Source organism: Martes martes (genome assembly GCF_963455335.1).
Source record: "Martes martes genome assembly, chromosome: 8".
Taxonomy (NCBI): domain Eukaryota; kingdom Metazoa; phylum Chordata; class Mammalia; order Carnivora; family Mustelidae; genus Martes; species Martes martes.
In genome coordinates this window covers 31,087,009-31,108,365 of record NC_137895.1, presented here as the reverse complement: position 1 = coordinate 31,108,365, position 21,357 = coordinate 31,087,009, and the positions used below count along the sequence as shown (strand labels likewise).

General features: G+C 37.9%; 1 protein-coding gene across 2 annotated transcripts in view; it reads right to left on the bottom strand.

Moving 5' to 3' along the window:
• Positions 1 to 1,753: 1,753 nt before the first annotated feature.
• The window catches only part of KITLG (KIT ligand), an 85,182-nt gene continuing 65,578 nt past the window's right edge, over positions 1,754 to 21,357 (bottom strand). For both annotated transcript variants that reach the window (XM_080810332.1, XM_080810333.1), the window contains 4 exons: positions 12,818 to 12,927; positions 12,096 to 12,163; positions 10,971 to 11,047; positions 1,754 to 4,143 (listed from right to left, as the gene is read on the bottom strand). In XM_080810332.1, coding sequence (XP_080666458.1) covers positions 11,008 to 11,047; positions 12,096 to 12,163; positions 12,818 to 12,927 — 218 coding nt within the window. In that variant the 3' untranslated portion in view covers positions 1,754 to 4,143; positions 10,971 to 11,007. The remainder of the gene's footprint in view (positions 4,144 to 10,970; positions 11,048 to 12,095; positions 12,164 to 12,817; positions 12,928 to 21,357) is intronic.

The window sequence follows — 21,357 nt, the reverse complement described above, 5'->3', positions numbered from 1 at the left end:
GATCAGAGTTGAACATTTTATATGGAATAATTCCAGATCTATTTTATCATCTTTGTCAGTCACATATCTATAGGGCTCACACCTAAGGCGATGTGACCTCCAACTTCACCATGAAGATAAATAAAAAATTGAGATCCAAAGAGAAAAGAGGTGACTTAACCAAAATCAGTTAACAGCAGAGGGGAGGCTTCTGACAATTTTCCCACACAACCTCCTCGCTGTTCCAGACTCTTTTTGAAAAAGATTTCATAAAGAATGGGTGGGAATGGCTAAAGGCCTCATATTGGAATTACATTTTGAAACCCAAACCCAGCTGCACAAAAACATTAAGAGATAGCCATGAATTCTGAATGCTTTTTCTGTTACTTTCAAACCTCAGTTGAACTAGAATACCAAAATATGCCACAGTTGCCCCAAAGTACTTTAATACTCAAAGAAAAGTGTTTAATTCTTATTAAAAGCAAACACTGCATCATAAACACATACTTTCTCATACATTTTCATTCTTCACATACTTAATCCTTTTTTAAAGAGAATAGGGTACTTATGCTATTATCATGTTGAAAAAAAAAAAACAATTTGTCTGACTCATTAAAAAGTGGCAGTGTGGTGAGCACGTAAAATTATAATACAAAATCCAGCAACACTTCGATATCACTGAACAGGCACCATTTATCATAGAGCCGGTTTCTTTATAGGCTTGTGTTCCACCAGAGGTGCAAAGCTTTTAGTATAATTTAGAATCTGCAGACTTCTGAGATCATTTTAAAAGGCAGTTTTGAAATGTTACACAAGAGAACTATCAGATACATGGCACCAATTTAAAAGGTGATTTCATGGTTTATAGTATCAGTTGTGAGTTTTCCGTGATTTCTGAAGGATATTCAGCACACGTACTGGATAAAACAAAGCAAAGATATATAGTTCTATATATATCTATGTATATATTTATCTCAAAGCAGATATGACAATTCCCAAGCAGCTAGCATCCAAAATAATGTTCAGCCTTTTTCTACTGTTCATGCATTTTATCAAACTTTAGTGTTTTAAAAATTGGTAATTCACATAACTCTCAATGAACCAATATATTTAATTAGGCAGAATATATTATCCCTCGCCTACCATGCCATATTTCATAACTTGCTGAATTCGTTTATTTAAGTCTATTGATTAGAACCATCTCCTTGAGTGTTAAAACCCAGCTCCTAGCTTTGAGAACAAAAGTGTTTTTCTTGTGCTCTCAAGCCCACTAAACAGCATTTTCTCATGCCTAAGAGATTTGAAACCATTGGTGAAATCAATCAAACTATTAAACTGAGAAGTATCAATTTTCTCAATCTACACCTGACCTACACATATAATTCATCCATATTTATATCTATTTTCCTCAAAATAACCAGTGTCACACACTGAGACAGGTCCTTTCAGCAAATAAACTGATCTCTGGGTTTATTACTAATCGATTGTATCGGGGGATATTTAAGGGCCTGAATAAGTCAATGCAGTTTCCCAAAGCACCTGGGTTGTATCTTAGAGAAATGACTACCTTTAAGGAACCCCACCACTTTAGAGAAGGAAGGGATCATAGAAAGCATCTGGGCTCTTTGGTACAAAAAAAGAGCAAAGGCCACTTTACTGGAGTTGATTTGGGATCTGCTTTGAACATAATCTAAAATCCAACTATGCTAGAAATTCTTGGACTTTTGAAATCAAAGGAAAGCTCACAGTTTTTCATGACTTTTTTTTTTTTTTTAAATCACTACACTGCAAATGGTCATCTGAGGGGGTAGAACATGACAACAATATTATAACAAGAATTAAGTTACAATAGAGAGCTTTGGATTCCTTTATATATCTGTTCATGATATAGTAAAAGTATCTTCATCAAAATAAACCATAAGAATTCATTTCAGTCAGATGCTTATTTGCCTATAAAAAATTGGTAATGGAAATTCACAAAATGTCTTAACGACTTTAGTTTAAAAGCATGATGTCCATCTTCGGAATTCTTACCAAATTCACTCTTAATAGGACAAACGCTGTTATGTGTTTTAAATAGCAAACTGACATGTGTAACTACGTAAAGCTCGCTAGTTTTATTTCATAAACATTAATGAATATACAGTGACTGATTTTAAATAAATGGATCCTTTAAGCTGATAATTGTGATTATACGAGAAATAACTAAAATTTCCTGATTCTTTGCTGCCTTATAAAAGCCAAGTAACCTAGTTTTCAATACCCATATTATAATGTGGGTGTGGTTTTCTTTGATACTAAATATAATTTATTTTCTCTCATGATGTAAATTGAAAATTGCACCTTCATATATTCAGCAATTTCTCTGTAGTCCATTTACATAACTCTGTAGCATTTTTAGAATATAAACATTTCATAATATATTTTGCAAGCACAATTTATACACTCTGATAGTGGCAGGGGAAAAGGGTGTTGAATGTGTTCTTCAGTGACTGTCCTGATATTCAGTGTTCTTAGCTTTGGGCCCTAAGTCTTTTGGAAATTCTCCTCTCTGTAAAGGCATCAATATTGGGGGGGGGCTTATTATTTTTATATTTTTATTCAACTTAAACTAACAAACAAAAAACCTAGTTCATTCATTTATTCCCCCACCCCATCCCTTGCAACCACCAATCTTTTCTTTGTATCTATGAACTTGGTATTTTTAATTGTCTTTCTTTTATTTTTTTAGACTCCACATATAAGAGATCATATGGTATTTGTTGTTCTGACTTGTTTCACTTAGCCTAATGCCCTCAATGTCTATCCATATTATCACAAATGACAAGATTTCATTTTTAGAGCTGAATGGTAATCCATTGTGTATGTGTGTGTGTGGGTATGCACACACACATAGGTACATGTACACATACACACATCTTTATCCATTCACCCACTGATGGACACTTATATAATTGTTTCTATATCTTGGCCACTGTAAATAATGCAAAGAACATAGGGGTTTATACATCTTTTAGAATTAGTGTTTTCATTTTCCTTGGATAAATTCCCAGAAGTGGAATTCCTGGATAATATGGCAGTTCTATTTTACATTTTTTGAGCAAACTCAAAATTTTCCATAGCGACGGCACCAATATGCATTTCCACCAACAGGGCACAAGGGTTCCCTTTTTCTCCACATCCTTACCAATACTTACTATCATCTTTTTAGATAATAGCCATTCTAACAGGCATGAGGGGATCTCTCATTGTGGTTTTGATTTACATTGTTCTGGTGACTAATGTTCAGCAACTTTTCATTTATCTGTTGGGCATCTGTAGCTCCTCTTTGGAAAACTGTCTATTCAGATCTTTTGCCCATTTTTAAATTATATATATTTTTTCTATTGAGTTGTAGGAGTTCTTCGTAGATTTTAGATAGTAGCCCCTTATCAGATACATGATATGCAATCATTTTCTGCCATTCTGTAGGTTGTGTTTCATTTTGTTGATGACATCAATGTTCTAATTCAATACTGGCTCAGAGGCATGGTTAGATCCAGCTAACCATGTCCATTTGTCTAGTGGGATACAGGTTTATGTCGAGAAGAGACCGAGATCAGACCCAGACCATTCATTAGCATCTACAAGGCTTACATGTTGCCTACTCCAATTATTTTATCCCCACTGTTTTCTCTATGTAGAGTGGTTGATGTTATTGACATTTGTTTTTAAGTTTTTTTCTGGATCCCTTTGAGAAAAATTATTACCCCCCACTATTCAGGATGAAATCTACTTGCAGAGGCCAAGATAACTATGAGCTGCAGGTTGTAACTGAAAATCAAGCTATGTGGCTTTTCAGCAATTAGACACTTCTGGAGGCATGCAAAATGGTGCATGCAGTCTGGGACCCGTGCTTTCTCTCCCAACATCAGTTGCAAGTTCTAAATGAGACGACAAGTCCCCCAGGTCCTTAAAATAGAGTCCTGCTCCATGCAAGTTCTTCTTTATAGATGATTAATTCAGCGCCAGTTTCACAGTAAAACACTTTGTTCCAATTTGTGAATCATCCATACAGAGTCATGGGTAGCAAGAACAGATAAAAATGCAGTCTGTCACTCCAGACAGAATATGAATTTGTTTAAAGCTGCTTCATTTATGAAGCAAACATGAACTGTTACCCGCCTAGAGAGGAAAGAAAAGAGAGAGAGGTTATGGTGTATCTGCTTTCGCCGCCTTTTCATTCTCAATAGCTGAATTCATAGGACTCCAGGATTGAGTAATAGAGTTAAAATAACCGCTTCACTTACACAGCCTAAAAGCACTTGACAAATCTTTCCCCAAATGCAATGACTAGTCACTCTCTCTGATCTTCCTGTTAACATTTACCATTATCTGAAATGATCTTACTGTTTGAGTATCTCCACCCATTAGAATGTATGCTCCATGAGGACACAGAGTTTTGGCCACCTTTTTTTTTTTTTTTTTTTTTTTTAAGATTTTATTTATTTCTTGAGAGAGAGAGCGAGCAAGAGTGAGCGGCGGGGGGGTTGCGGCACCTGGGTGGCTCAGTGGGTTAAACCTCTGCCTTCGGCTCGGGTCATGATCTCAGGGTCCTGGGATCGAGCCCCACATCGGGCTCTCTGCTCAGTGGGGAGCCTGCTTCCCCTTCTCTCTCTGCCTGCTGCTCTGCCTATTTCTGATCTCTCTCTGTCAAATAAATAAGATCTTTAAAAAAAAAAAAAAGTGAGCAGGGGGAGGCGCAGAGGGAGAAACAGACTCCTGGCTGAGCAGGAAGCTCTATGTGGGGCTTGATCCCAGGACCCTAGGATCATAAACTAAGCCAAAGGCAGACGCTTAACTGATGAGCCACCTAGGCACTCCATTTGTCCGTCTTTTTAACTACTGTGCTCCAACACCTAGAACAGTGCCTGACACAAAGGAGATACTCAGTAAATATTCTTTGAACATAAGGATGGTTGAATGTATACCGGGTGGCTTTCACACCTGTTTACCAGTTTGCATACCACAGACGGTTTCCATTTGTGGTAAGAGGGTTATCTTCTAGCCTTGAATTTCTCTAACCAGGCCATGAGAAGGTGTTAGGTAAGGGGAAAGGCTTTGAAAGACCCAGGCAGTGTCTAGAGAGAAATGGAGTAGCATGGAGGAGATAACCAGTGGAGAAGCTGATCACCACCAACAAACAGCAGCCTTGTGGTCACTGAGCAATGCTGGTGTGTTAACTGCCCAGCAAGGTTCAAGCCATCACTTCTATCAACTGAGGAACAGCAGCCACAAGTTCACTTTCAATACTGTCAGCCAAGAAAAGAAAGACAGAAATCCTGGCACCAGATCCTGACAAAGCCTCTGGGGAGGTTCATTTGGCCAAACAGACCTTATTGTACTTATTGAAACATGAAACCTAGACATTGTTTCATTTCTTCAGAACTGGTGTTAATCCACTGAGTTTTGGACTCGGCTTTAGGATTTTCAACTTTCAAGTCAAGTATCTATACTTCCTTAACTGGTTTTTTTTTTCAGTCGCAACCCCTAAATGAATATGTATGTTGCTTTTTCTTCCCTACTCAATACTCTTTCTCTTTGTCCTTATCAATCTCAGAATCTCAGTATTTAAATATTTGAGATCAGTGCAGAGGTTATATGTAAATTGTGTAAAGTTCCACACTACAAGTGATAAGAAGTGCAGTATTTTTGTCCAGTCTCTCTAAATGAATATACTAAAAGCCATATTACATGACAATTTACCAAACAGAGAACTCCAGAGACTAGAGAACCTGCACCTGGGAAAAGAGAACTAAATCCTGAAAGAAAAATTAAGAAACATTAAGAAAACTTCAGAAATCCAGAATACATAGCAGATATTTTAAAGCTTGATTAAAAAAGTAAAAGGGAATCACACACACACACAAAAGCAAAAGGATATATTTTTTTAAAAAGCTAGGAAGAGCTTAAAATTCTAAACTTAAGTAGAGAAGCAAAAATGGAAATCTATTTCTAATTTTGTCCCCAGGTCTCTTAGCAAAGAAAATAAACTTGAAGGTTTGACAACTGTTCTCCCATAGAACAAAAGCTACAGTTTTTATAAGGATACCCTAGGTCCTAGCAACAACCTCATGAAATAAGCAGGGTGAGTCATATTATCCCTTTAACTATCTCTGAAAAACCAGGGCTTAAGACAATGGACTCATCCAGGAATATACAGTTTATCTAGTTGCAGAGCCAAGTCCTAAACTCAAGTCTAATCCCTTCTTATCCTCTATATTACAATGTGTCTACAGAAGGGGTTCAAAAACAAATCCTCCAAAGCTCCGGAAATTCTTGGGTAACATCTGGTAAAGAGTCACAGATCTTGCCAAGCCCTGTGTGCCAAATGACTAAACCTGACTCAAGGTCATCCATATTTCAACTCTAGGATCTATTATCTCCCGTCTTAGCTCAGGTCTGCAGGAAATGTCCAGGTTGTGTTTCTTTGGTGAATCTCTCCACCAGCCTAATTGTAATAATTATTTTCAACACTTACCATGCTGGGGAGTATCATTAAACACTGCTGTCCTAGTGTCTACAAAGTCACACTATTTACAGTCAACCAAACTGGGCCTTCTCCGTGACAAAGCAGTCCTTCTCCCATTGTCTCAATTAAAATTCTTTGTAGCTGACTCCCAAACCCCAAACCAAAGGAACTCCCTGACTCCAGCTCACTGCTTCCATCCATCTGTCTGGCTACATCAACTTCTCATTACTTTCCTAAACCTTGGCTCTGACTGTATCACTCACATCTTTTCCAACCCTCCAACATCTCCTTACATTACTCAATAAAATATATGTCCTGTACTTGGAATTTTTCAAACCGATGCCCATACCCTTGTTTCTCAGCTTTTTAACCCCTCATGTATGACTTTCCACTGGGAGTCTAACTAACTGTACAAATGGACTCCTGAACACACTCTCTGCACTTCTGGCCTCCCTGACTCAGTTTATGCCATCCGCAGTATCCAGACGACTCCTTTCCTATTGCTAGTAAAATTCTACCCATCATCCAACATCTGGCCCAGTATATCTGCCACCTCCAACATCTAGCTTGTGATGAAGGCTTTCTCCTGCTGCTAATAGTTTCTCTCCCTTCAGATAAGGCAACTGTATATGGGTGTACCTGGTATAGTTCTAGGAGGTCCATCCATTCCACACCTATGTCAAGGACACAACCCCCACAATGTAAGCAGTAGTCGTGCCTTTGATCTCTTATTGCATTTGCCTTGTAAGCTCCTTTTATTGCTTTTTTAAGTTCATAAACCTCTAGTTTCCTTTTAAAAGTAGGCTATTATGCATATTCCTTATTTCCTTTTGTAGGCTATAAGCAATCTGAGGACATAACTTGGTTATATTAAGCTTTGCATCCAACCATGTACCTACTTACTAGAGTGTGTTGGAATCACATTTGTGGGAAGAATGAAGAGCAAAATTTTCCTATAAATACTCTTTTATTTCTTTCTCAAATGGCTATATACTTCTAATAAATGAAAAATTCTTGTGGTATGCCACTTATGAATACTTGAAATCAGCTCGTCGATTAAGTCTATTTTTAACTTTTTGTGTAGATATTTTCATGTTTGGTGTCAAATAGACACCACTCTAGTCTATTTTCATTTAGAGCCAATTTCTTTTGTTTCTAGCTCATTACCTTATAATCTTTCCACCTTCTTTCCTCGTTTTTAAAATACCAAACCCTCCTTCTCTTCATCTTCCAATTATGGGTTATTTCATTTAAAGAACTAACTATTCCATTTTCTATTCTAGTACTACAATATTTATCTTAATTTGTTTTAGTTGGTGAAACTTACACTTCAGGGAGAAATCCCTGCCATAAATCTGAGTCATTCCCTGAACTTTCCCCTTCCTTGTAAACTAAAAAAAATGGCTATAATCCAAATTATATCTACTTTTAAAAATGCATAGCAACAACTGCAAATGACATTTCAATCTTGGTACTTTTTACTACTGTTTTATTTCTTGGTATATTTCCTCTCCTACCACCTTATATTCTGCCCTCACCAACCTCTTCCTTTATCACACCCCTCTTCCCAAATTATACTTCGAGATCCTTGGCAGGTTTTAAAAACCTCTGCTGATACAGGGACAAGCAAAAGGCTTTACTCATGTAAATGTCATTTACTCATGTAAATGACTACACATGATACCTATACATTTTGAATTTAGGGTCTGTAGATTCAGGATGATGAGCTGGATCTTTTGTCTTTTTCCTATCCTTCCTGTGTCTATTTTTGTTTTTATTTTCATAAATTTTATTCTCACATTAATGCAATTCTGAGATTCCCATCTTCTCCATTTTCCTTCCCAACAAATATTTATTCATCATTTGCATGCACAAAGTATAAGCTATATGGTTTGGTGGGATTCCAAAATGAAATTCAGAAACAAATCATGCCCTGTAAGAGCTTATGGTTTAGCAGAGGACACAAAACGTCTATAAAAGTAATTGTGAAGTCCTATTAGTGTGTATTACATGGGCATTCCATGATGTATGAACTGTCACATGAAATATAATGAGCTGGCCGTATATTTGGGAAGTCAGCTTTTTGGAGGCGGTGGTACCTGAGCTCAGTCTTGAGAGAGCTCAGTGGACATGACGAGTAATACTTGATGAAGGAGAATGCCACCTCCAATTTCACCACTCGTAATGTGTGAGGATTAATTTCTAAACAATCCAGAGCTTCGTTTTAAACCCAGCTTGATTCATTGTAAACATGAACAGTATTTCACATTTTAAGAAAAACAGTTATTTCCCACAACTCTCTTTCCCCTTGCTTGGGACATTTTATCTTCCTATTGACCCAATTCAGCAAATTACTTGCGCAGGTGCACACACATACGCGATAAAAAGAAACCCAACTTTGCTTTCCTAAAGATTTTTAAAATTTTATTTTATTGAGGTAAGAATGCTTACTGTGAGCTCTACCCTCTTTCCACCTATTTAAGTACACACTACAGCACTGTGAACTATGGGCATAATGTGTCACAGCTGGTCTCTAGCACTTATCCGTCTTGCAAACTAATAAAAAAACGTACTTCAGAAGGACTGCCTTCCTTACTAGTGGTTAAACGTTCATTCAGGGTTTATTCACCCTGTCACACTCCTTCAACAAGCATTGAGTGAGGGTCTACGACACAGAGGTTACAAGTGAGTCATTTGTGAAGGAGACACGGCAAGAACCAGCCAAGCTCTGCTCCTCTCCCTAACTATGCCCCAGTTGCTTGACTATGGCTGCTTTAACATGCAATTGTTTTCCCTCCTCAACAGGTGCCCTGGGTTTTCCCATATCATAATCCATTTTCCAAATGTCACAGGACAAATGCCGCAATTAAAAACCACATGATTAAAGACCTGTGTGCCAAAACAGGATCCCAGTGGTCAATGCAGTCCAAAACCAAACAGAGGACGTTACTTGAGACTTTAAGACTCAATTAACCATGTAATGTGTGGTTTGTGGATGTCTCGCTTTAGGGAAGTGAAACGGCAGAGAACCACCTGCAAGGCTCATCTTGGGGTTGAAGGGCAGAGAAATTCTTTTTCCTAGAAACCTACAATTTCAGCTTGCAGACTATTGCTCCAGAAAATAAAAAGTATCAACAGAAAATGTCTATTTGTTAACACTGTTTGACAGAAAACATGAGCTTGGAGAGAAGGTCAGATGGTGAGCAGGGGCGAAGGAAAGGTGCTGTTTATACATTGGATAGGATCAAGGGCTCAATTAAAGGCCTAATTTAGAAGTCCGTGTAATAGCAGGGTTAAAGGGTTAGAGAAATATGTGACATAATTATTATATCATGTTATTTGCGGCTGCTGAAAAATGTTCTCCAGCTACCAAAGTGAGCCCCTGGAGGAGTTAAAAAGCTCTGTGACCCAGCTTCCCTGGGAAGTTTCAATCTGGAGATAAATCTCTGAATCTGGGACAAAAATGAATTTGGAAGGACGGTGACCTATAAAGCAGAGGCAAAGCTCACCAATAGACCATCTATCTAAGGACCCCGGAGAGTAAATGATCTTCTGATAATGAGGGAATGCAGGGAAAGAACTAAAGATTGAGGAAGATGAGAGGACATTCATGTTCCGCTCTGATAAATGCCCGGGATCCCAGAGCCACAGCAAAATGAACAGCCAGTTGGCAGCAGAGGTAGAAATGAGCAGAGCAGGAACTGAGGCTGGGTCAAGTTAGTGCCATTCGGGGTGCCTGCCCCAGCCCCTCCCCGACCCCGCTAATCCGGTGCCTGCAGCTGGGCCCCTGAGAAAGTAGACAGGAGAGCAAACAGGAGAATCCGTGCCTCCTGGCAATGGTTTCTTGCTCTTTTCTCCCACAAGCCCTCCACAGACCTTCACGATCTCGACGGGTATCTGTTTCTGGTTTATGTTTACTGCATCCTGGGCTCTGGACTGGGATGAAGCACAATTATTGCCAGTCATGTGGCAGGCGGCACTTTACCTTGACAACTTTCTTCTCCTGATTCCTAAGATATTTTGGTCCTTTCTCTTTTTCCTTTAAATAGCAAGGAAACATTTTTGGCATTCACTTGTTTCAACTTCTAACCGAGATACTTTTTCTATTATGTTATAGTAGCCACACCTAACTGAAATGGGTTTTATTTACTCTTCCTCTCTTAATATTACGTTAGTCCTGATTTGTTTTTTCCCCTTGCCTAATTTTTTTTTTTCTGGCCTCAAAATAGCAAACACTCCACTGTTAATTTTTTGTATACCTCCCACACAAGACAAATCCACTTATCAGGACCACTAATCTCTGCTTGTCTTTCAAAATATCAAACAAAAGTAACTGAATTGTGCATATGTAATTCACTGTAACAGCTTCCGTTAACATACTGACATCAGTTTAATAGTCAATTTACTATATTTTGAGTTTAAGCATCTAAGATGCTGTATCATTTTTTAAAATCTTTCATCTTGAATTCGAAAAACTTACCAAAATACGAAAGTAACAGTGTTGATAGAAGCCACGATTACACCTCTTGAAACTCTCTCTCTTTTTCTTGCAACATACTGAAAAACAATGAGAAAAACACTTATTTGCTTTTGGACAGAGATTCTGAAGTATACCGTGATCTTGGCTTTGTAAAAGGCAGTTTTTCTGTAAATACAGTAACAAAAGGTGACAAAATTGAGTGGGAAGTTTACCTTCATAAACAATACTAAAGAGAAGAAGGAAGACTTTATCTGCCTCAATATAGTCTTCCGAAGTAATGTAAAAATTCTCTGCCTATGCATATACACATACTAAAAATGCCTATCTGTACTTAATACATGTATATGTATATACAAAGGCATGATTGAAGAGAAAGTAACATGCCAAACTAAACTATAACTGGAGGTAAATCAAAATATTAGTATTCAGGCAATATGGGGTAAGGTAAAAGTGATCATCAGCTACAGTAAATGGAAAGTTTTCAAAACAATTTTTGTGTTTGGCTTTGGAGAAAATACTAAACAGACTGAGAATAGTTAAGGGCTCCAAAAGCTAGAGGGAAGCCATATATATCAAGTATCCAAGAGAAAGTCACTGCAAGTATCCTGACTAGGAGGTAACCTCATGAACCGGGGTTTACGGGAGAATGAAACAAGGGTACAGTTTAGAAAGGGGAAGGAAAAGCAAGGTTCTGTGGCAGCTCAGCCAAGACATCATAAAGATATGGATGCAGATGATGACTATTGCCAAAGAGCTAAGACACAGGGAGGAGGAATCAGTAAGTCCTATGGGTGACATGGAAATACAGGAGAATGTGCAGATGAGTCTCCAGAGCCCCATGATGGGGTGTCTAAGCAAGATTCTGCTGCTTAGAGAAATGGAGCCGAGAGGACCACTACTGATGCCTGAAGATAGGTCACGAAGATGTGAAGGTCTTCTACAGGTAAGTGGAGATGTGGCACCGAAGCAAGTGTGAGAGGTAGGAAATGTGGATAAAGATCACCGATATGCATTGGGAGTTGCCATGGAGAGCAAATAACTTCTTAAAGACATATAAGCATGTGCATGGTTGGTGAAATGGCAACTGTCAAGCTTACTTCTGCACATATTTAGCAAATAAAGTACCTTATTTCATTATCCTCTTCATTAATCTGTATATTTTCAACTGTCCTTGTGAGATTTGGTTGTTTCTTCTGGGAAAAGAACAGGATATGTATTATAAAAATATCAATGAGTGGTATAATATTCAAGAGGCTAATGGTCTCGACTTTTATATTTTATGTCAATAACTCCAATATCAGGGGTTTTTTTCCAGCAGCATGCAGCATATAAAATACTTTTGCAATTAAAAAAATATGAAAAATGCACCATATTATCAACTTTTTCAGGGGGCTGGAGGTGAAAAAGTAGTATCAAATTCAAAAGACAGTTCAAAAAGTTGAATCACAATGATTTAGCGCATTTCAAAATTTTGCATAGGTTTCTGTGAGAAGAGAAGAACAGAAATCCAAAATAGCAGACAATACAAATGGCTCTTCTATTTGACTTTAAGCAAGTCATAGGATTTGCAACCTATTTCTTCCTTTTTATATTTGCTGTGGGCTATGAAAATCAGTTCCCATTTCTTAAGTGTGCCTTTTTAGCGGGAGGGTTGTCTCCTAAGCATGATAAGGAATAAGGGGAAAAACCTTTAGATTTAGAGTCTATTGAGACTAAGTTAAGGTAGGACCTTTTCTCAGAAAAGGGCAGTTTGGTAATCGTTTATGTAAATCAAGTATGCACAAATAAATATCTAAAGTTCATGAAGTTTTGATCAAGGAGAAAAAAAAAGGATTAGCAACCCTTACCTTCCAGTATAAGGCTCCAAAAGCAAACCCAATTACAAGAGAGAAGAATGCTGGCAATGCCATGGCTGCCCACTGCAAGTTGGAGTCTCCAAGGGGGTTTGCGGCCCTCCCTGTAATTCAAACAGTGCAGTGGTGAGCAGCATATCCCTGACAGCGGTTTTGCTCTTATCCTGTGGTTGTTCCCAACTCTTGCCATAACGTACTCTTGACCCAGCTCTGTTTAAAATATTTGGAACCCTGATTTTTCCGCGGAGTATTGTTTTGGGACAGCCAGACAAGTCCATGTCGTCTCCAAAACACGTTAAGTTGAAAAATAAAAGAAAAGCTACAGAAGGATCTCTGATGTGGCTGATGTTGACACACATGGAACACAGATGACATATTCCTAAAGGTGATTTGTACTCTCGAGCAAATCCATTTTCCATGACTTTATCTTCTAAAACCTTTTGGTTTTCTCACTCTTCACATCTTGCCAAGAAATTTGGAAGAGGACGTTTTGCAACCCGGATCAAGGTCGGTAGGCGTGAAGCTGTTTTGCCTGCCACAAGTAGTAAGTCATTAAATGGACTTAGCTATTAGAGTATTTTTAGGTATCTCATACTTAGAGTCAATGGCGTTTCCTCATCAAATCCGCAGTATACCTTTACCGGATGCCAGAGAGTGGCCGGCTCTGTGCTAAGGACTAAAGGTTTGATTTTTCGGACATTTATGTTGGAAAGCCTGAGACCATTAAACACTAAAGAATGGTTGAAAGTACCAGTGTCTTCTCATTGATTACTCTAACAGCAAGAGACAGAAAGAGAGGGAGAAGGGGTGGGGGTGGGGTGAGAGGGAAAAAACATGAGAGATTAACTTGGAACTCCTTTTGACCTTGCTCAGTGATTCATGAATGAAACAAAACACATCTACCATCTACCACAAGGGTCTCTTCTCTCTGTCTCCTTACAAGGAACAACCTGGTTGTTAGAGACACAGACACATGTGCCAACCTGTATGAAAAGAACCAAAAGTCTTCAGTTTTCTTTTGCTGAAGGAATACATTTAGAAATTATATATTTTCAGCAATTATAGGATCAAATGCAACCTAATCCAAGGTAAATGATTGCTTAGGGCTATAATATTATGCAACATTTGGGATATGGTGTCAGCCTATAGTCACCTGTTTAACATATTAAGTACATAACATAAAAGAACCAAACCACTGTACATGTGTAAACATTTACAGGGAGAATATGAACTTACAAATTTAACCTGAGAGGCCAGAAACAAATCTACTGCAGAGAGAATAGGAATTGCCCATTTCCCCACCATTTGTAAACTGGGAGCACGGAATTCACTAATTGCAGGACTCCTATTTCCAAAGGGCTCTAATATATTGGAAGTGTGTGTGTGTGTGTATTGGGAAAGGGTGAGTCATGGGTGCCCCTTACACTTAAGGAAGGGCGATGGGGAGGGAAGTGGGGTCTTCCAGTCATATAACTACAAATCACTTCCTTGAGACTCAACTAGCATATCTTCTGACTGCCCCCCACCCCAAACATCCTATAGCCTTGTGGGAAATAAGTTTTAGGCATTTTAAAGTAGAATTCAACATCAATTCTTTCATCAGAAAAAGAGTTACAACATGGGATTTGGTATAATCAAAGTGGTACTACCATTATTGTACTAACACAGCTATTTTAAGGGTTATATCAAAGACTGTGTGTACTAGTCTGGAATTTAACTGCCATTTATAAAAGTATTTTCTCTCAGAAAATGGACTCAGAATTATAAGCAATTCTTGACATTTCAGGAGTTTTCATATCACTATCTGTACATAACTTGGCTATTTTTGATTGTATTCCAGTAACAAGCCTGAATTCTCCTTGAGGGCCACTGTGCTATTGATGAAGGATAGTTGGAAGGCAGGGACAGACACCCCCTCTTCACCCCCAGAAAGAGGAAACCACCCTTAAAAGGATTTTACCCTGCCGTGGAAGGAATCCTCCCTCCCTTCCCAGGTGACAAAACCCTGACTGGATGACAGGCACTGGGAGGGCTCGTCAGATTGACACAGCCCGTCAGCAAGTCCATAAAAACCCCTAGACTTAGAAACTCCAGTGGCAACCCCTTTGGGTTTCCTCCCACCTTGGGAGCTCTGTACTATCACTTTGCTATCACTCAATAAAGCTTGTTTTGCTGCCCACCACTCTGTCTGGTCTACCTCTTCATTCTTTGAGGTGGCATGACCAAGAACCATGGGCACAGACGGAGAAAAAAAATTCCTGCAACACTATGGCCCACAGTGTCTATTGGGACTGCTGTGTGGTTATGATAGATTTGACCAGGAGGGGTCCGAGAGGGGTCCCCTCATGAAGATATACACAGAGTCCCCAGACTCCAGTGGAAAACAAAGGAGCTGGGATGGTGCTATGGAGAATTCTATTACATATACTCGGGTACCAGATGCCCTAGAATCAAGGCAAGCAACATCATAAATTCTTCCTGTTCTTTCCCCAAGCCAAATCTTGACTTGAGCTATTCAGACCACAGGAAAGACCAGGGCCACTAGCAACAAGCAGAAGTGGCTTACCAACGTGAGATATTCTGGGATTCCCCGCTCACAGTCTTTCTCAGGTAGGACAGCCCCTAAAGGTGTTCCAAACAAATCCATGCTGGACAAGAGACCTAATTAAAGAGAACTCACCCACCTCACTCTTCCAGAGTAGTCACTTTTTAACTACTTTAAAAGTTCCACCCCCAGAACTATGGCCCCAAAGTCCCAGAACCTGACTAACACATTGCAGCAGTCTACCTTCGGGAGAGAGGGAGGGAGGGGGCCTGGTAAAGATTGGGAGGGGAAAGGACCAGAGAACTGAGCTTCACTTCTTGGAGGGGTCAATATTACCTTGCTTTTGTTATTTCTCCCTAATGCAAAGAGCTTAAGAGCCAGCCTTTGCTTCTTTCCAGAGATACTACATTCCCTCTTGCAGAGAGAGAAAAAGAATGTTATCAGAAAAGGCTTATTCATACCTCCAGGGCATGACTCCCAAGGCTACTGCTGCTACTTACTGGAGATCTGTGAGATTTGAACTGTGTGCCTCAAGGCCAAATGGTGGGTATTTGGCCCTACAGATGCCCAATCTAGTAACAAAGCTTTGCTTTCATGTAAAGATTGCCACATAAAACTTGTAGGGTGAGAAAGCTCATCTGGATAGGATTTGAGTAATCCCAAATCCCTGGGTTGTTGTCATAATTCTATCTCATTATTATGAATGTCCAAAATTTATGGAAACTGACTTGTTTGGTTTGACCAATAATACCCAACATCTGTTCAAATACAGAACACGAAAAACTGTGCTACAATTTTGCTGACCTGCTTTTTCAAATGATTTTACTTACAGGCATCACCATGCCTGTGAGCATGGACCTCTTGGTGCTTAGAAAATCTTCAAATCAGTACCCTTCCTTAATTCAGATTCAAAGCTCATTGCAGGTTGCCATAAGTACTGACCCACAGCCCTGGTGCACCTAATTGTTCTAATAATGATGAACACATATTATATATAAGGCATGACTCCGAGTTCATGTGTGTTAACACATTTAAAACTCACAGAAACTCTATGAAGGAGGTACTATCATCCTTCACTTGACTGGCAAGTCCAGAGAGATTAACTTGATCAAGGTCATACAGTTATCCAAGGGCCAACACTGGTATTGAAGCCCAGGCAGTCTGACTCAAAGACTGTCTTTTTAGAAGATGTATAACGGGGGCACCTGGGTGGCTCAGTGGGTTAAAGCCTCTGCCTTCAGCTCAGGTCATGATCCCAGGGTCCTGGGATCGAGCCCCGCATCAGGCTCTCTGCTCAGCAGGGAGCCTGCTTCCTCCTCTCTCTCTCTCTCTGCCTGCCTCTCTGCCTACTTGTGATCTCTGTCTGTCAAATAAATTTTAAAAAAATCTAGAAGATGTATAACATAATGTCAAAGTAAAAACTTTCTATATCATTTAAATATAGTCTGCAAGGATCTTAAACATTCTTTTAGTTTGATACAAAGGAAATTACTATTATTTTGAAAACACAACTCCTTCTGGATAACTTGAACACTTTTTAAGGGAGAATCATGGCATAATGAGAGGACACTCACATCTCAGGACTCCTTCATATAGACTGCTCCTCCAGCTAGCACGACCACTTTTTGGGATTTTATCCTGCAAATTTCACTTCAAATTTCCCTGGCCATATCCCTCCAAAAAGTCTCACCTCCTTTATGCTACGACTAAAAACATTTACATACTTCTATTATAATATATATTGTAGTATACATATGTAAAAATACTAGGACTTTCTCTTACAAGAACGTAAGCTCTACAAGAGCAAGTCTTTGCGCATGGGTATCTAAGTGCCATATTGATGAGTAATGTCTCCTGGCAAAAAGCTGCAAATTATACAAGATCCATATTTTTTTACAAAAAGGAAAAAAGGAAAGCAAAACAAAAAAGAAGGCTGACCATTTTGTAATAAAAAAAATGAATAGGTGTTTTATATTCAATGTCTTTTGAGGTAAGTAGAAAAGACCTTTGCTTCCAACCATGGTAATGGCATATTAGCCTTCCCAACCTAAATAATTGTTATACTAAACAAATTACCTGAGGTAGTTATTTTCATACATTAGTCAATAGGTAGCTCGAGAACATAATCCCTAAGAGTAAAAACATATCTGGTGAGGCCCATGATTGTCTTCACTTTCTGGCTGGGAGGTATGGAAGATAGAACCCAACGAGGGTTCAGTAGTTTCACAGAAATAAGGAATCAGAGACTGAAGTTCAGGGATGCATAAGTGTCTGGAGTTTGTGGGGCAGGGTTATTGGTGGGAAAGGAACTGTGCAGAAAAGGAGCACCAGAAATCTCTGGAGGAACCTCCTTAAGTTAATGGTTAAAAAAATAAGCTGTACATGCAAGGAAGAGACTTCACAAGCCTGGCAATAAATAGTATCTGGGAAGCTATGATCTTGACTGTTGATCAGAGACAAAGGAGCTCTGACAAGCCAAAATGGGGAGATTTTCTAGGCACTCAAGAGGTACCTTAGAAATTCCATGCCTTAGCAATAAGCCTATGTTCCCCCTTCCCTCTAAGAAAGCTCAAAAACAAGACAGGGAAGGAAAATAAAGATAAACTGCCACTAACTGAACTGCCTATCTGTACAAAACTCAGAAGTCTCTAAAGAAATGCTATAAAATCTACATTCCCATAAACATAATATCCACAATATCCAGCATGTATTCAAAAATAACCAGCCACTTAAAGGGAAATGCGACACATAATCAGGGAGTTGGGGGCAGTCAACACATACCAACCCTGAGATGACCTATATGTTGAGATCAGGAGATGAGAACTTCAGAGATTCAGAACAACAGTTGACCTTTGAACAATGCAGGGGTTAGGAGCACCAACCTCCTGCACAGCAAAATCTACATGTAACTTTGACTTCCCTAAAACTTTACTAATAGGCCACTATTGACTGAAAGCCTTACCAATAACAAACAGCACGTATTTTATACATTATATCTATTAAATATATTAAAATAATCTAAGGAAAATGTTTAGAAAATACATTTACAGTACTGTAAAAATCTGTGTACAAGTGGACCCATGTGGTTCAAACCCCTGTTGTTCAAAGGTCAACTATACATCCAGGGGCCAAAAAAGAAAATATCATAATGAATATGCAGATGGAAAAATCTCAACAGGAAAATATACAAAGAATTAAATGCAAATTTTAGAATACAAACTTAGAAATGAAAAAATGTACTAGATTCAAACCCATAGAATGTATAGCACCAAGAGTAAACCCTATATAAAATAGGCACTTTGAATGGCTATGATGTGTCCAGGAAAGTTTATCAGTTTTAACAAAGGTTAAATATTCCCTCTCTGTGGGGAATATTGATAACAGGAGAGGCTGCACATGGGTATGGGCAGGAGGTATGTGGGAAATCTATATACCTTTCCCTAAATTTTGCTATGAACCATAAACTAGTTTTAAAAAAATTAAAAACAATTGTATTGGATGAAAAAAAAATGTATTGGATGAAACGTTCAGCAGCTTACACATGGCAGAAGAGCCAGGAAACTTGAAAACAATAAGTAGAAATTACGCATTTTGGTGAACAGAGAGATTGGGGAGAGAGAAAAGAATCTGAACAAAACCTCCATAATCTGTGAGACAAGATCAGACTACCTAATAAATATGTGATTGCTATGTGTGTGATTAAATATACTATATGTGATTCCTTTTGGAGAGGAGAGAAAATGAAGAAAAATATTTGAAAGAGTTATGGACAAATTTTCCCCAAGTTTTGGGGAAAATACACTTATGTATCAAAGAGGCTTGACAAAACGCAAAAGAAAAAAAATACCAAAAAAACCCCAGTCCTAGGCACATCTTAGTCAAACTACTACACAGAAGAAAAACTTGAAAGGCAGAGGGAAAAATGACCCAGTACATATTAGAACAAATATAAACTCTGGATGCCTTTTTCTTAGAAACAATAAAAGCAGGAAGACAATTAAGTGACATCTTTAAAGGACTGAAAAAAAATTCTGAAAATCCAGAATTCCATATCCAGTAAAAAGCACCTGCAGTACTGAAGACATTTTTTTTTTTCCTTAAGTATGCTCCATGCCCAGCACAGAGCCCAATGTGGGGCCCAAACTCACGACCCAAAGATCAAGTCCTGAGCTGGGATCAAGAGATGGCCACTAACACACTGAGCCACCCAGGTGTCCCCAGGGACATTTTTTAATTAAAAGAAAAAAAAAAGAAAGATTTTGTTGCCAGTAGATATACACTACAGGAAATACCAAAGGAAGTTCTTTAGACTGAAAGGAATTAACACTAGATGGAAAGTTTGGTTTATAAGAGGGAATGCAAAGTTTAAGAAATAATATATGGGTAAATATAAAAGATAACTATATTCTTTTGTTTTTAAAAAAAAGAAATAGGATAGCTTAAAGCAATAATTATAAGACTATTGTGAGGCTTATAACCTATGTAGATCAATATGTCAACACAGCACAAAAGATGATTCTCATATTTTTTTTCTTAAGTGCTACAATATTAAGTAGAACACTGCAAGATGTATACTGTAATTCCTAAAACAACCACAAAATAATGCAAAGAGAGCTGTTGAAAATAAAATTAACAAAATTAACCCAAAATCAATCTGGAAAGGAGAAACAAACAAATGAAGCAAATAGGAAATAAAATGGTAGGCCCAAATCCAAACATACCAATAACTGTATTAAATATAAATGGATAAAATACCCTAATTAAAAGTTAAAGACAGCCTAGCTGAAATAGCAAGGCCCAACTATACACTGACTACCAGAGATGGTCTTTAAAAATAGAGACAGTAGGTTGAAAAGAAGGAAGGTATACCATGAAAACAGTAAGCATAAGAAAAACTGGCTCCACTAACGCAGACAGAATACACTTCAAGACAGAATTCTAGCAGAGATTAAAAAAAAAAAAAATTCTAGCAGAGATAATGATGATTATTTCACTAACAATATAAAGGTCTGTTAATCAAGGAACCCATAACAATAATCAATCTATAACCACCTAATAATACAGCTTCAAAATATGAAGTAAAAAACACATAACCAAAAGGAGAAAGGGCAAAAACCACAAATAAAAGATTTTTAATGTTCCTCTATTAGCAGTTGATAAAAAATTAGACAAAAAAATTTAATAAGCATTTGGAAGATCTGAACACTATCAGCCATTTTGATCAAATTTTAGAATGCTACACTCATTATTTGAATGATACACATAAGTTTCAATAAATTTTGAAAGATTACAGTGTATGTTTTCTGACAATAGAATTTAGAAACCAATAAGATATCTAGAAAAAAATAAATATTTTTAGGCATTAAGTAACCCACTTTTATATTACTCATGAATTAAAGAAGATATCACATGGAGAATTAAAAGATATTTTTGAAGAAATGATAATGGAAACACAACATATCAAAGTGTGTGGGATGCAACTAAAGTTGCTTACAAGAAAATTTATAACTTTAAGTGCTTCCAACAGAAAATTAGAATGGCTTAAATCACTAATCAAACTTTTCAACCTTAAGGACTTCAGCTACAACTTAGCTGAACAAGCTAAGCCCAAAGTAAAAAGAAGGAAATAATAAAGATGAGAAACCAATGAAATATAAATTAAGAAGCCAAAAGTTGCATCTTTGAAAAGATTAATAAAATAAAATCAGTAGTTAGTAAGAAAGACCTTAACTGGCTAACACAGTCTCTTTCTAAAACTTTTCAGATCTGATGTGTTTTGTAATTCAGAATTTTGAGATTTTAGAAGATTCTGTCTTACAGATATTGTATATAATATCCTCAGCAAAGTCTAGGGAGCATGCTGTGATCAAACACAATATTTCTATAGTGAAATCTATAAATATTCACTTTTAGAAGGAGAAAGACTATACACAGCCTTATCTCAGTTTAGGTCAGGTCAGGTTTTGTTGCCAAAAATTCCCAAACGAAT